General features: G+C 38.9%; 2 protein-coding genes across 2 annotated transcripts; one reads left to right on the top strand and one right to left on the bottom strand.

The window, feature by feature from the left end:
- Positions 1–4,134: 4,134 nt before the first annotated feature.
- LOC115990595 lies at positions 4,135–4,653 on the bottom strand. Its single transcript, XM_031114411.1, has one exon. The coding sequence runs from the start codon at positions 4,651–4,653 to the stop codon at positions 4,135–4,137; it is 519 nt and encodes a 172-aa protein (XP_030970271.1).
- A 6,636-nt stretch (positions 4,654–11,289) lies between these two features.
- LOC115992876 (small ubiquitin-related modifier 2-like) lies at positions 11,290–14,223 on the top strand. Its single transcript, XM_031117112.1, has 3 exons — positions 11,290–11,657; positions 13,426–13,575; positions 13,932–14,223. Exons 1-3 carry the CDS (start codon positions 11,598–11,600, stop codon positions 14,001–14,003), a joined length of 282 nt encoding a protein of 93 aa, XP_030972972.1. The 5' UTR covers positions 11,290–11,597; the 3' UTR covers positions 14,004–14,223.
- The last annotated feature ends 130 nt before the right edge of the window (positions 14,224–14,353 follow it).

Here is a 14,353-nt window from a genome sequence, read left to right as displayed (position 1 = left end):
TAAAAGTTAACTGAAATAGTACAGTGAGACCTACGTAGTACCAAAAAGTACAATATGATCCATGAATAATAGCAAAAATAAACTAAGTAGTAAAATAAGTTGGCAAAAATAATCCATACCAAACGCATACTAAATATGAACCTTTCACAATAGAAAACACTTCCAAAAAGCCTAGGACTCATCGAGGGTTTTGCCCAAGGTCAAACTTTTTTTTTTTAATTATATAAATTTAAATAAAAAAAGGATGAAGCGATGTTGTTCTGCTATAGATAACGGCAACAACTAAGATATTGTTAATGGATGACTTAGGGTTGGTTTGAGATTCACTTATTTTGCTGAAATTGAATTTTTTTTGCTGAAAGTATTATAGATAAAGGTAAAAGTTAGCTGAAATAGTATAGTGAGATCCATGATAGTACCAAAAAGTATAGTGGAACTCATAAATAGTAGCAAAAATAAGTTGAATAGTAAAATAAATTGGCAAAAATAATATTGCCAAACAAACACTTAATTGATAATAAGTGAAACTTAGAGGATTAAAATGATAAAACCAAAATTTAAAGGACTGAAATGAAAAATTGTGAAATTTAGAGGGTGTGGGTTTTGCATTTTGGTCTTATTTTTATGAGAAATGCTACATATTTAACACTTTTACAACAAGTGGTAGGATGTAACGTTGTTACATGTTTTTATTAGTGGGATAAAAAAATAATTTAAATGGTAAATTTAGCTTAAAATCAATAACAAATAACTACTTATAATTTATTGTGAAAATATTATAAAAATATTGTGCGCATAACACGTCTCTATTTATATTTATTTTATGATGATATATGTGATCGTGTCTATAAAAGTTTCAAATTTTTTTTTTTTTTTTTTTTTTTTTTGGGGTAAACAAGAGCTTCAGCTTGGATTAAAAATTAGAGTTAAGGTAGAGCCTCTCAAAGTACATGCCAATAGAGTCATAATACAAAAGCATAGATATGTCCACTAAGGGATCATCATAAATCCTAAAATCTTGTTCTTGAGCAGCTCCCTTCTTTGCCAAAAAGTCTGCACACTGGTTTTCCTCCCTAAAGCAGTGTCTGATCTTAACTCTAGGCATCTTCTCCATAAGGTACCTGCAGTTCGAAATGAGCACAGAGTAAGCAGTGTTAATACTAATACTTCCCACCACTTAATCAGCCACAACTTTAGCATCAATCTCAATCTCCACCGCCTGCATCCCCATTGAGTTACAGATCTGCAGTCCATCTCTTAAGGCCCATAACTCTGCATCCACACTCGAAGATATACCTATAGCTCGGGAAAAACCTTTAACCCAGCCACCTTCATGGTTTCAGATTAGTCCTCCTCCCCTCGCCTTCCCTGGGTTCCCAACAGAAGAACCATCTGTATTCAACTTATACCAATTCAACTCAGGTTTATTCCAACTCACACTAATCGGTACCTTTGCTGCACGTTGCCCGGTTTGCCAAGCACAAAAGAAAAATTTTGTGGCTAGATTATGAGTTGCTCTGGCCAATCTGGAGTTTTGTTCATCATGCTTAAAAATTCTTTTGTTCCTATGGGTCCATAAGCTATATATACCAAAAGCAAACTGGACTTCCCATGGAATTTGACCAGCCACCCGATCCTTAGAGTCCTTAAGATTACGCTTTAGCCAGCCACATAACCCGGAGCTAAAGAAATCCTCATCACAAAGGGTGTTGTTCAAGTTGGCCCAAATTTTTTTTGTAAAAGGGAAATCTCTCAAGACATGGAGTATTGATTCACTACCCAGTCCACAGTATTCACATACCCCATTTTCAGCAATGCCCCTTGCAATCAGCAGCTCTTTGACTGGGAGGCTGTGGAGATAACATTTCCAAATGAAGCACTGGATTTTTGGTAAGGTATCCACCTTCCATATCCATTTTCCTTCGAAAACCCTAGCTTCTCCCCCTTCCCCTTTAGCAATTCTGTAAGCATTCTTGCCATCAAAGTTTCCCGAGGGTGAATAAGCCTAGCTGATGCAATTAAGAGTGTACGGAGATATTGGTATTGGTATAGCTCCAATTGTCCTCCCCACGACACTTGGTAAATCAAAGGAAATTCATTGCAAATTCCACGTTCCATCTAGGATCATATCTTTCACCTGTAACTGATCCTCACCTCTATTGAGAGGTCTGATGATCATGTTCCTGAGAGGCCCTTTCGATAGCCATTTGTTATGCCAAAAATTTAAATTGTTGTTTCCTCCCACCAGCCATTTCGATCCTTTGTTAAAAACATCCTGCCCTCTTTTAATGGCAGACCAAGTACAAGAGCAAGGTCGCTTGGGGTTTGTGTATTTACTTCTCATCACCTTGGCCTAGTTTTGGTCTTTTTCCACATGCATACGCCAGTTAAGCTTAGCAAGTAGAGCTACATTTTTTGGCCTTGTCGCAATTACTCCTAGGCCTCCTTCTTTTTAGGCTTAGTGATTTTTTCCTAACTCACAGTGTGCAGCTTCCTTTTGTCCATCAAAGAGCCCCAAATGAAGTTTCTGCTAGTTTTGTCTAAAGCATTAATAATTTTCCCAAGGAGCATGACACCTTGCATCACATAAGCAAGTATTGAGGCTAGCACGGACTGAGTAAGAACCACTCTTCCTACAAAAGATAAGGAGTGGGCCTTCCAACTTGCCAATCTACCTTGGACTCTTGCCAACACAAAGTCAAAAGTCTCTATTAGAAGTACCCGGGTATTTTAGAGGAAAACCCAAGTATTTCCCAAGGTTTGGGGTAGAATGCAGCCCCAAACAGTTGAACAAGTCATCTCTATCACTACTATTCATATTTGGAGAGAAGTACATACGAGACTTACTACTACTCACCCTCTGCCCCGAAAGTTCACAGAATGAGTCTAAGGCATCCTTTATATTCTGACAATTTTTCATATCTGCTTTCCCAAATAGAACTAAGTCATCGGCGAAGAAAAGGTGGGAAAAAGCCAGCCCCCCCCCCCCCCTCTTTGAAGCTCTAACTGGATCCCAGAGTTTTGAATCACATTTGTCCTTAATCATATATCCAAGCACCTCCATGCATATGATGAATATGTATGGGGACAAAGGATCTTCTTGTCTAATTCCCCTAGATGGCTGAAATTCCTCCAAAGCTCCACCATTCAGCAACACTGCTATACTTGAAGAAGAGACACAACTCATTATCACATCCACAATATACTTAGGGATATTAAATAATATAAGGGTGTCACGTATGAAACTCCACTCTAATCTGTCATAAGCCTTTTCAAGGTCAATCTTTAAAGCCATGAAAACAGTTTTGCCCTTTTTACCACTCATAGTGTGAATGATCTCTTGAGCTATGATCATGTTGTCTAGCCCTTTCCTCCCTGGCACAAAAGCAGCTTGGATTGGGGATATTATTCCAGGAAGGAGAGGTCTAATCCTTATAAAAATTATCTTGGTAATAATCTTGTAGACTGTGTTACATAGGCTGATGGGCCTGTAGTTACTTAGCTTGTCAGCATCAGGGATCTTAGGAATGAGAGTGATAAGAGTCTTATTTAAGTTATCCAGAACCTTACCAACTGCAAAAGCTTCCTTAATTGTGCATTTGACAGAATCACCCACCAAGAGCCAAAAACGTTGGAAGAACCCTGCATGGAGTCCATCTAGTCCGGGTGCCTTGAAGGGTTTCATAGTCCACAACGCATTTTTTATTTCCTGATCCTCAATGGGACAAGAGATGCTCACTGCCTCCTCATCCGAGATTTTTAGAGACCAGTTAGAGATGCTCCAGGGTCTTCTAAATCCCATCTCCATGTTAGAAGTGAAGAGAGACATGAACCCCTCCCTTACATGAGTAGCAACTTCACCTGGATCTTTAAGCCAAACCCCATTAGAATTAACAAGAGCATTGATCTGATTCCTTGTTCTCTTGGAGATTGTGGATGTATGATAAAAGGTGGTGTTCCTATCCCTTTGAACCATCCACTCAATACGCGATTTCATCACCCAGTACTCTTCCTCTATTCTTGTAGTTCTACATAGTCTCTCTGCAACTGTTTTTCCAGGTCAATCAGAACCTGCGATGGGTTAGTGCCATTTGCCACTTGAATACCCCTGAGCCTTGCTTCTATATTCCTTTTTCAAGAAAAAATATTTCCAAATACCTCCTTGTTCCACACCTTGGCTGAGGTAGTAAAGGAGGTGATTGCATCCTTAAGACTTTCTGTATTACTCCAAGCCCCTTTAATCACATCTGGAAAATTCGGGTGGGAAAGCCAAATAGGTTGAAACCGGAAAGGCCGAGGGAGATTTAAGGCAATGCTTTTGTCCAGCTCAATTAAGATTGGGCAGTGGTCAAAGTTGACTCTCACTAAGTGTTTAACATTGGCTTTTGGATACAGTAGTCGCCAAGCTGCATTGCAGAAGCTTCTATCATGTCTTTCCTGTATAAGGTCTGTGATGCATCTCAAGTTTGACCAGGTATATTTCGCGCCGCTAAACCCCATGTCAATCATGCCACAAGCATCTAGGCAATCCTGAAACTTCAAGGCTCTCCTAATGTTCACATGTCTCCCCCCAAATTTTTCAGAGCCCATCAAAACTTCACTGAAATCACCCATCATAATCCAAGGGAGATTATGATTGGCAGCAACCTCCATAAGATTATTCCATAGGATAGACCTTTCTTGGAACCTAGGACTAGCATATATAGCAATTAAAAGCCAGGATAAGTTAGAAGAACTTGAAAAGTATTGCAGTGAAAGAAAGAAATAAAGGAAATAGAGAAGCACGAGAGAGAGAGATATTTGATGAAGAAAAGTCAGAGTATTATTATTCAATTGAATCAGATACAAGCACCAATTTATATAAAGGTAACCAGATCCGTAAAGAGCGGAACTATCCTAACTAACTCATAACCAATTGCTCCCAAACTCTGACACGTGTACATCAACAGTAGCAGAGTATTCCCTTCCTCAACTGCACTATGCTACCTGTCTATTTTACCTATCCTATAGGTCTTTTACCAGCAGCCTTATCACTAGCAGCATGTACCATATCAGTAACTCTACCATCAGTAGCATGTGCCTTCACATCCCCCCTCAAACGGAGGGGAGGGACTCCCATCAGTTTGTGAGCAAGATCCAGAAAGCGTGGAGAAGAGAGGGCTTTGGTAAAAATATCAGCTAACTGATCAAGAGTTGAGATGAAATGAACCTTCAATTCCTTACTTAGAACCTTTTCTCGAATAAAATGATAATCGACCTCAATATGTTTGGTCCGAGCATGAAAGATGGGATTGGATGCCAAAGCCAATGCAGACACATTATCACACCAAAGCATCGGAGGCAAGGACAAGAAAATTCCCAAATCTTTAAGAATCATTCGAAGCCAACTCAACTCAGCAGCAGTGGTAGCTAAGGCCCTATACTCAGCTTCAGTAGATGATCTAGCCACAGTAAGTTGCTTCTTGGCAGACCAAGTAACAGGAGAATGACCCAAAAAGACCACCATACCAGTAATAGACTTCCTATCAAGAGGATCACCTGCCCAGTCAGCATCACAGTAAGCTGAAAGAGCCAAGGAACCTGCCTGAAAATTAATGCCATGATGCAATGTACCCTTGAGATATCTAAGAATTCGCTTGGCTGCCACTAGGTGATGTTGGGTAGGATGGCTCATAAATTGGCACACTTGCTGGACAGAATAGGCCAAATCAGGCCTGGTAAAGGTCAAATATTGCAGCCCACCAACCATGCTTCTAAAAACTGTAGGATCAAGAAGTAAAGGGCTAGTCTGAGAACTAACATGAGCTGTGGGAGAGCAAGGAGTGAGACAAGGCTTACAATCAAGCATGTTGAACTTGGTCAATAAATCCAAGGCATACTTGGACTGATGGACAAACAAGCCTGAAGAGGTATGCTCAATCTGAAGACCAAGGAAATAAGCAAGAGGACCAAGATCTTTTAAATCAAACACAGCAGCAAGTCTAGAGACCAAATGATCAATGAAAGGAACACTATTACCAGTAATAATAATGTCATCCACATAAAGGAGAAGATAAACCACAAATGACCCTTGATGCAGAATAAACAAATTAGAATCTGCAGAAGAAGCTTGGAAACCAATATGATATAGCTGAGAGGTAAAACTGTCAAACCAGGCCCTAGGTGCCTGTTTGAGACCATAAATGGCCTTATGCAGTTGACAAACTAGCTCAGGATGGTCAGGATCCACATAACCAGGGGGTTGAGACATAAACACCTCCTCTTGAAGCACACCATGCAAAAAGGCATTAGACACATCCAATTGCTTCAATGACCAATTAAACTGAACAGCCAAAGCCAAAATAATCCTAACTGTGGCAGGCTTAACAACAGGACTAAAGGTCTCCTCATAGTCCAAACCATACTGCTGCAAAAACCCCTTAGCAACAAGCCGTGCCTTATATCACTGCTCCTCTTAATTTTATACACCCATTTACAATGAACCACATTCTTACCAGAAGGAAGAGGGACTAAAGACCAAGTTTGTTGCTTCAAAAGAGAATTGTACTCTGAATCCATAGCTTCAATCCAATGAGGAAACCTAGAAGCAATAGCAAAGGTAGGTGGTTCTTCTTGAAGATAATTTCTCACAACTGCATATGCTTTGGGCTTGAAAATACCATGTTTGGATCTGGTAAGCATGGGATGAGTGTTTGGAAGTGAAGAGGAAGTAGATGGAGGAAGGGGAGATGGCAACTGATCTGAAATCTCAGTATGAGAAAGGGAAGCAGCTGGACCTGAGGAAGTAATAGTACTTGAAGAAGGTAAAGAAACATCAGTGGAAGGGATAGAGACACCAGAGGACTGATGAGACACAGGAAAAGAGGAAGAGACAGACGGCAATGCATCAGAAACATCAGAAAAGGAGGAAGGAGAAGAACCGGACAAAAGATTAGAAATCCAAAGGTCCAAAGGAAGATGAACAGGAAAGGATGAGGAAGAAGAATCAGACTGACCTGTAGGAATAGTAGGGAAGTCAGACTCATTAAAGATCACATGAGGAGTAATATAGACCTTATGACTATGAGGATCAAAACAAATATACCCTTTGGACAAAGGAGGGTATCCTAAGAAGATGCATTGTGTGGACTTAGGCTGAAGTTTGTGATCAGTATAGGGCTTGAGAAGAGGAAAACAAGCACAACCAAAAGTTTTCAAAGATAATAAAGGAGGAATAGAATGAAATAACCGTTCCCAAGGACTCTTAAAAGCCAACACTGAAGAGGGAAGCCTATTAATCAGATAAGTGGCAGTACTAAAGGCATAACACCAATAAGAGGAAGGAAGATTTGACTGATAAAGCATGGAAAGACCACTTTCAACAATGTGCTTATGCTTAGACGTGGCAAAACGGGCGGGTCGGGTCGGGTCAGTCGAGTTTGCGGGTTAAACGGGTCACGGGTCAAAACGGGTCATTTTTAAAACGGGTCAATCGGGTTGCGAGTCAAACGGGTCGCGGGTTGAGTCGGGTCGTGAGTCGAGTCGAGTTGACCCGTATTTTTCAAACAATTTTTTTTTTTTTTTTTTGGAAATAGATGCAATTTGTCAATTGTTTATGAGTTCCTTAATTGTGATTAGATTCTCACTAGTGATATTGTTACCAATTACCACTAAACACTTGAATTGATACCTAAATTTGGTGCAACTCCTGTTCCAGCTTTCTAGAAACTAATCTTGGTATAATCTTCAATCTATTTAAAGTAGGAAGAGAAAATAAAGGTGGCAAGTAAAAAATAACAAACTATAATGGAGTACATAACATATTAAGTAAAAAAGAATAAGTAAATATTTTATAAAAATTACACCTCAATCTAAATCTACTCAACATTGGTAAACGTGGCAAAACGTGCGGGTCGGGTTCGGGTTCGGGTCGGGTCGGGTCAATCGGGTCGCGGGTCAATCAGGTCGCGGGTCAAAATGGGTCACGGGTCAAAACGGGTCATTTTTAAACGGGTCAATCGGGTTACGGGTCAAACGGGTTGCAGGTCAAACGGGTCGGGTCAAAACGGGTCTGACCCGTTTTGCCATGTCAACTTATGCTTTCTCTCAGCAACACCATTTTGCTGAGGAGTATAAGGGCATGACAACTGATGTTGGATGCCATGATCCAAACAAAATGACTTAAATTGATTACTCACATATTCACCCCCACCATCTGTCCTAAGGATTTTGATTGTAGACTCAAACTGATTCTCAACAAGAGCTTTAAAGTGCAAGAAAACAGTAAACACTTCAGATTTATGTTTAAGAAGAAACAACCAAGTGAATCTAGTATAGTCATCAACAAAAATGACATAGTATTTATAACCAAGAATAGAAGTAATAGGAGCAGGGCCCCAAACATCACTGTGAACAAGTTGTAAAGGAGAAGTACTAGACATGACATGCTGTGGAAAGGAAAGTTTGTGCATTTTAGCACTTATACAAGATTTACATTGAGAACAAATGTCATCATGTACAGAAATTTTAACACTATTATTGAAGGAAGACAAGGCAGAATGAAGAAGCCTGGAACATGGATGACCAAGTCTTTGATGCCACAACATTGCTTCATTGGAAACAGGAGTAGTAACAGAAGACTTGAAAGCAAGAGATGAAGAAATAGCAGAATCAGTAGATAGTTGTGAAGGAAATGGAATAGGATACACACCATCTTTACTCAGGCCTTGATAAAGAACCTTCCCCGTAGCCAAATCCACAATTAAGAACATTACCAACATGAGTCACAGGTAATTCTTGCCCATTACCAACAGTAACAGTTTCATGACTAGCAGTAGCTTGAGAAGTCAATGAAAGCTGAGAAAGATCAGGTGTAACATGATCAGAACACCCTGTATCAGTAAGCCAACTCGAAACATTTGCGGAAGCAGAATTGGCAGTTGCTGCCATAGAACTAGCTGCCATAGAGGCTAGTTTGGCTGGAGCATGTTTGCCTTGATAGGCAAAATTCATTCGATGATAGCAATCCAATGCAGTATGACCATTCTTGCCACAAATCTGACAAGTAGGTCTTGAAGATAGAGGTTGACCTTGAGACAGAAATGAAGGAAAACCAGAACCATTCTTATGTTGAGATTGTGGTTGAAATCTAGGAAACTGAAGAATACCATTTGCATTGCCAGAGGAATGACCAGAGGATTGACCATGATTAAACCCAAAATTAGGACCAAAATTATTAAATCCTCTACCACGACCCCTCTGATTGCCATTTCTACCTCTACCTCTATTATGATTATGATTAAAACCACTCTGAAGAATCATAGCCATAGCTGTATCTCTAGCTGTATCCCTAATCTCAGATTTCTTCTTAAGAGCTCTTTCTTCAGCATTCAACAAAGTATTCAATTCTTCAATAGTAACCACATCATTACGAGTCCTAATTGCAGAACAGAATGCACTATATTCATGTGGTAATGCTTCTAAAACTAAGTGTATGAGTTCTTCTTCATCAACAAACACAGCAACAGCACTCAATCTATCCCTAGCTTCTTTAATTCTTTGAAAGAAATTATCCATGCTTTCAGGACCTTTCTTAATACTCAGCAATTCATTCCTTAAACTCAAAACATGAGAACGAGATACAGAAGCAAACCTCTTTTCAAGCACATTCCAGACTCCCTTCGCAGATTTCTAACCAATGGTGATGGCAAGGACTGTTGGTGATAAAGTAGAGTTGATGAAGGTAAAAAGAGCTTGCTCTCTGCTTCTCCAATTGACAAATTCTGGATTTGACTCTCTAGTGAAGTTTCCAGAACTATCTTTCAAGAAAGGATCTGGAGCTACACATGATTCTTCAAGAAAACCGATCATCGCATAAGCTTCAAGTATCACAACGATCTGATGCTTCCACACAATGTAATTTGTGAAATCTAGCTTTACTGTCATCATGCTCGACATATTTGATAACAGTAGCAGCGATGGATTCACCAGAGGAATTGTGGTCGTAGTGGTAGAAGGAGTTGTTGAAGAACTTGAGCTGGGAGCGGAAGCCATTAATGGTGGCTCTGATACCATGAAAAGTATTGCAGTGAAAGAAAGAAATAAAGGAAATAGAGAAGCACGAGAGAGAGAGATATTTGATGAAGAAAAGTCAGAGTATTATTATTCAATTGAATCAGATACAAGCACCAATTTATATAAAGGTAACCAAATCCGTAAAGAGCGGAACTATCCTAACTAACTCATAACCAATTGCTCCCAAACTCTGACACGTGTACATCAACAGTAGCAGAGTATTCCCTTCCTCAACTGCACTATGCTACCTGTCTATTTTACCTATCCTATAGGTCTTTTACCAGCAGCCTTATCACTAGCAGCATGTACCATATCAGTAACTCTACCATCAGTAGCATGTGCCTTCACAGAACTGACCTTAATTGTGGCATGGATTTCTTGCTCAGTCGAGGCAATGTGACTAACTTCAACTGCAGCTGAGTTCCAAAGCACCCAAAGGCCTCCCGCATAGCCAATAGTGTCTATGTGGATAGTACCATCAAATGACAGCCTGTCTGTGATTTCTTTTGCACGGTCACCCCCAATTCTGGTTTCCGTGACAACAAGAATATATGGATTGCTTTCCTTAATCATATCCAAAATAGTTTGTCTGAAGTTTGGGCTTAATGCCCCTCTACAATTCCATACCATTATATTCATCATTAAACGAATAATGGGTAGTGGCCAAACAACATCACTGGGACGTATTCCCTCCTAGGTCCAAAGCCCCACCCCGATTGCTTTCAGAGAAGGCTTGGACACCCCCTCTCCGGGCATTAAAATCATGGAGTGCTCTAGGACTCCCATCTCTTTCTCGTAAGACCTGATCAGAAGGTTGCTCTTCCTTGTGGGGTAGAAAACTTGGACTGATTTCCTGGTTTGAAAATTCCCTGGCCACTTTAACCCCACTGGGAGGTAAAAGTTTCAAATTCAACAGTACAGTCTCACAGACTCGGGCCAAATTTCGTACTCAAAAATCAAATCGTGAATCAAGCAAGCAACGTAGCAAGTCTAGCAACAACTCTCTCAGACTCAGTAGTCAGTACCACAAAATCAAAAATCAAATCCAAACAACGTCATCCCTTTTAATTAACTCTTTCTCTCTCTCACGAATCAAGCAAAGCCACGTACCTTTCCAAAAAAAAAGAAGAAGCAAAGCCACGTAAGCCAAAAAACTGAAAGAAAGAAGACATAGCAGCCATTTTTGGCAAAATCTTTATCTGCCACTTTCTTCACAGATCACATGCATTGCCCCACATTATTCTTTTCTTTTCACCTTCTTTCTTTCGCTCATATGTAAACTGTCATCACTCTACAGACCACAGGTCATGACTGGTCTTAATCAAGTCAGACCACATCAGCTCAGCTCCTTCTTCCACTTCTTCTTTTTCATTACTCTCCTTTATCCTGTCATCACTCCACAGACCCAAACCTCACCCACCAATCTGACCTTCCATTTACTCTCTCTTTGAATATAAACACAAAGACGAGAACACTACACTTGGGTTTGTAAGAATTTTGACAAAGATTATTTCTTTCTTAAGTAGCTAAGCTAGCTGAAAAGAATGAGTAAGCGTAGTAGACCAAGCGAGATGCCCAGTATCAACCTCAAGGTTAAGAGTCAGGTATAAATATATATATATGTAAATCTTTGTTTCTGGGTAATCATTTTCCCAAGTCTTTGCTTTCTCAATCTTTCCATTATTTTATTGTTAAAATGTCTGCTAGGTCTTTGTTTTGTAATAATATTAATAATCATTGTTTAGCGTGTATTTTTGTTTAGTATTAAGTTGAAGGATTACCAGCAAAAAAAAATGTATTAAAAAAAAGGGTATTTGGTAATGTGGATGTTTCCGATTTTTTCAATCTTTTGGTAGAGAGGAGTAAGGAGTAACGGCTGGCATTGGAACAGCTTTTGGGCTTTAGCCATTATTTTGTATTATACTTACTATAACTGATCGGAATTATTGTAATCTTGTGTATATTGGTCACAAAATGTAACGCATGCTAGACTATTATCTTTTTTTCCACATATATGTTTGTATCATTATATGTTTGTTTGCTATTTTACCAAAAACCAAAAGACAAGACCAAAAAAAAAAAAAGAGAGAGAAGAAGATGTAGTTGCATATGCATATATATATATATATGTGTGTGTGTGTGTGTGTGTGTGTGTGTGTGTGAGTGTGTTTCTATGTTCATGGAATGTTAACTCCATACTGCATTGTATCAAGGGGCAGGGCAATGTTCAGAGCAATGGTTATTGTAATATCTTTCTTTGTTTTTGATAATTCAATTGTTACAACAAATGAGGAGGGAGATTCTAACCTTGGTACTCTTCGTTAAGGAGATCAGGCAATGTCGCTGTGTTACGGGGCTCCTGGCGGTTATTGTACATATTGAGATAGGTTAATGTGGCCACAATAGCGCTTAAAATAGTTTGAAATACATAGTTTGATAGTTATGAACCTGTGCTCCGGTTATTGTACATATTATGCTTCTTGTTTTTGGGAGAGGTAGGAAAATTGGAATGTACCTTGGCAAAAATGACTCACTAAGGCTGGAGTTCATAGGAAAAAATCTATTTGACTATATGGTAGGAAATGATCAAAAGGCCACTTTAATGCCACTCTATATCCATTGTAGATATAAATATGATAAATTAGATCTTGTCCCGCTTCCCTTTTTAATTTTCCTTCTCTGTCAGGTCTGTTTCGCAAGAGTTTGGAGAGTTTTTACAGTTCTGAACTTGCATGATTTGGTTTGTTAGCTATTATTCATAGGAATGCTTAGCTTGCTCTTGCTCTCTCTCTCTCTCCCCCCCACCACCCCCGCACCCCCCCAAAAAAAAAAACTCCTTCCATCCCAAACATACCCTAAGGGTAGACTCATTGAGAGCAGAACTAGTGATTAAGGTGTTTATGGTCCATTGAACCACAATTCGAACAATAAGTCATTCATGATAAAGAGTTTACACAATGCATTTTGGTTCAATATGATTCCGTACTTGAATTGGATTCCCACGTTTTGATTCAACGGAACAAAATTTTCTTAGATCAATATGTCCTTAAATTCCTAGATTTCTTCTTCCGTTTCCTTTATCCTTAACTTTCTTGCATAGCGAATAAATTTCAGATAGATTGATGATGATGTTCAATTTAATACATTACCGCAACATTGCTGTGAGCCTGTGACTGATGGTTCTACCTAAATTAAGTATTATGTCAAGTTTATATATCCAATTAAATCTATTTTTTCTGTACAGCTTCCAACCTTATCATCTTTAATTAATTTTTTTACTGTCATATGCCATATCGTACAATTTTTACAACAACAAATCCAGTGCAGCTTTGTGCTTTCATTTGACCATCATTTCTTTCTTACTTACTGTAGGATGGGCAAGATCTGTACTTTAAGATTAGGTCGGACACAAAGTTCATCAAGCTCTTCACTGCCTACTGTGACAAGCGCCAATATGAATATAGGACCATCCAATTCTTCCATGACGGCCAACGCATTCTTGGGAGCCACACACCAGCTAGAGTAAGTTTCTTTCATATTTAAAAAAAAAAATTGTTTTTACTTTGTTATGCACTTTCATAATGACCGTACTCTAAATGGCTTTATATCTCTCTCTGTGTTTGACATAGACATTAAGAAATGATTCATTTTAAATAAATTACTAATTCTGTGACCCGTAAAGCATATTAAGTAACATATCTATTGCTACAAACTCTGTTAACTCACATTATGTGGTGCAAATGTGTGTTATTTGCTTATGTATGTCTGCACTATTGTTAACTAATCTCACACTGACTTACTATTGCTTTTAATTAAGGTTACTTGAGTATGTTTAAAATTGGTCATTCTAATTATAAGCTATTGATCTGAATGTGCAGCTTAATATGGAGGATAATGACGAAATTGAAGCCATGACTCACGCACTTGGAGGTGGTTGCAGTGGCATCTGACAAACATGCAAAAGCTCAAATCTGTTAATGTATTTCCACAAACCTGTACTCAATCAAAGTCAGTCTTTAAAGTTCACTTTTTCATATATTTATAATTAGTTAGTGTTATGTGTAATGAGTAGTGTCCAGCTTTTAGTTTTAGTTAATATTATGTTACATGACAAACTAAATATGGTTCTGGATTATCAAGGGTGGCCAACTTTTGGTTGATATTATGGTACATGGTTCTGGACCGTATATCTCAATTTTCATTTTGCTTCATGATATAATTTATCCATGGGGGTGGATCACATTTCCATGCTCTACGTGTACCATTGTTAACAAGTTAGTTATCACATGGCAAACGATCA

Source organism: Quercus lobata, chromosome 5, assembly GCF_001633185.2.
Source record: "Quercus lobata isolate SW786 chromosome 5, ValleyOak3.0 Primary Assembly, whole genome shotgun sequence".
In the NCBI taxonomy this organism is placed as follows: domain Eukaryota; kingdom Viridiplantae; phylum Streptophyta; class Magnoliopsida; order Fagales; family Fagaceae; genus Quercus; species Quercus lobata.
Note: the sequence above shows the minus strand (reverse complement) of the source record. Positions and strands in the feature narration are given on the sequence as shown.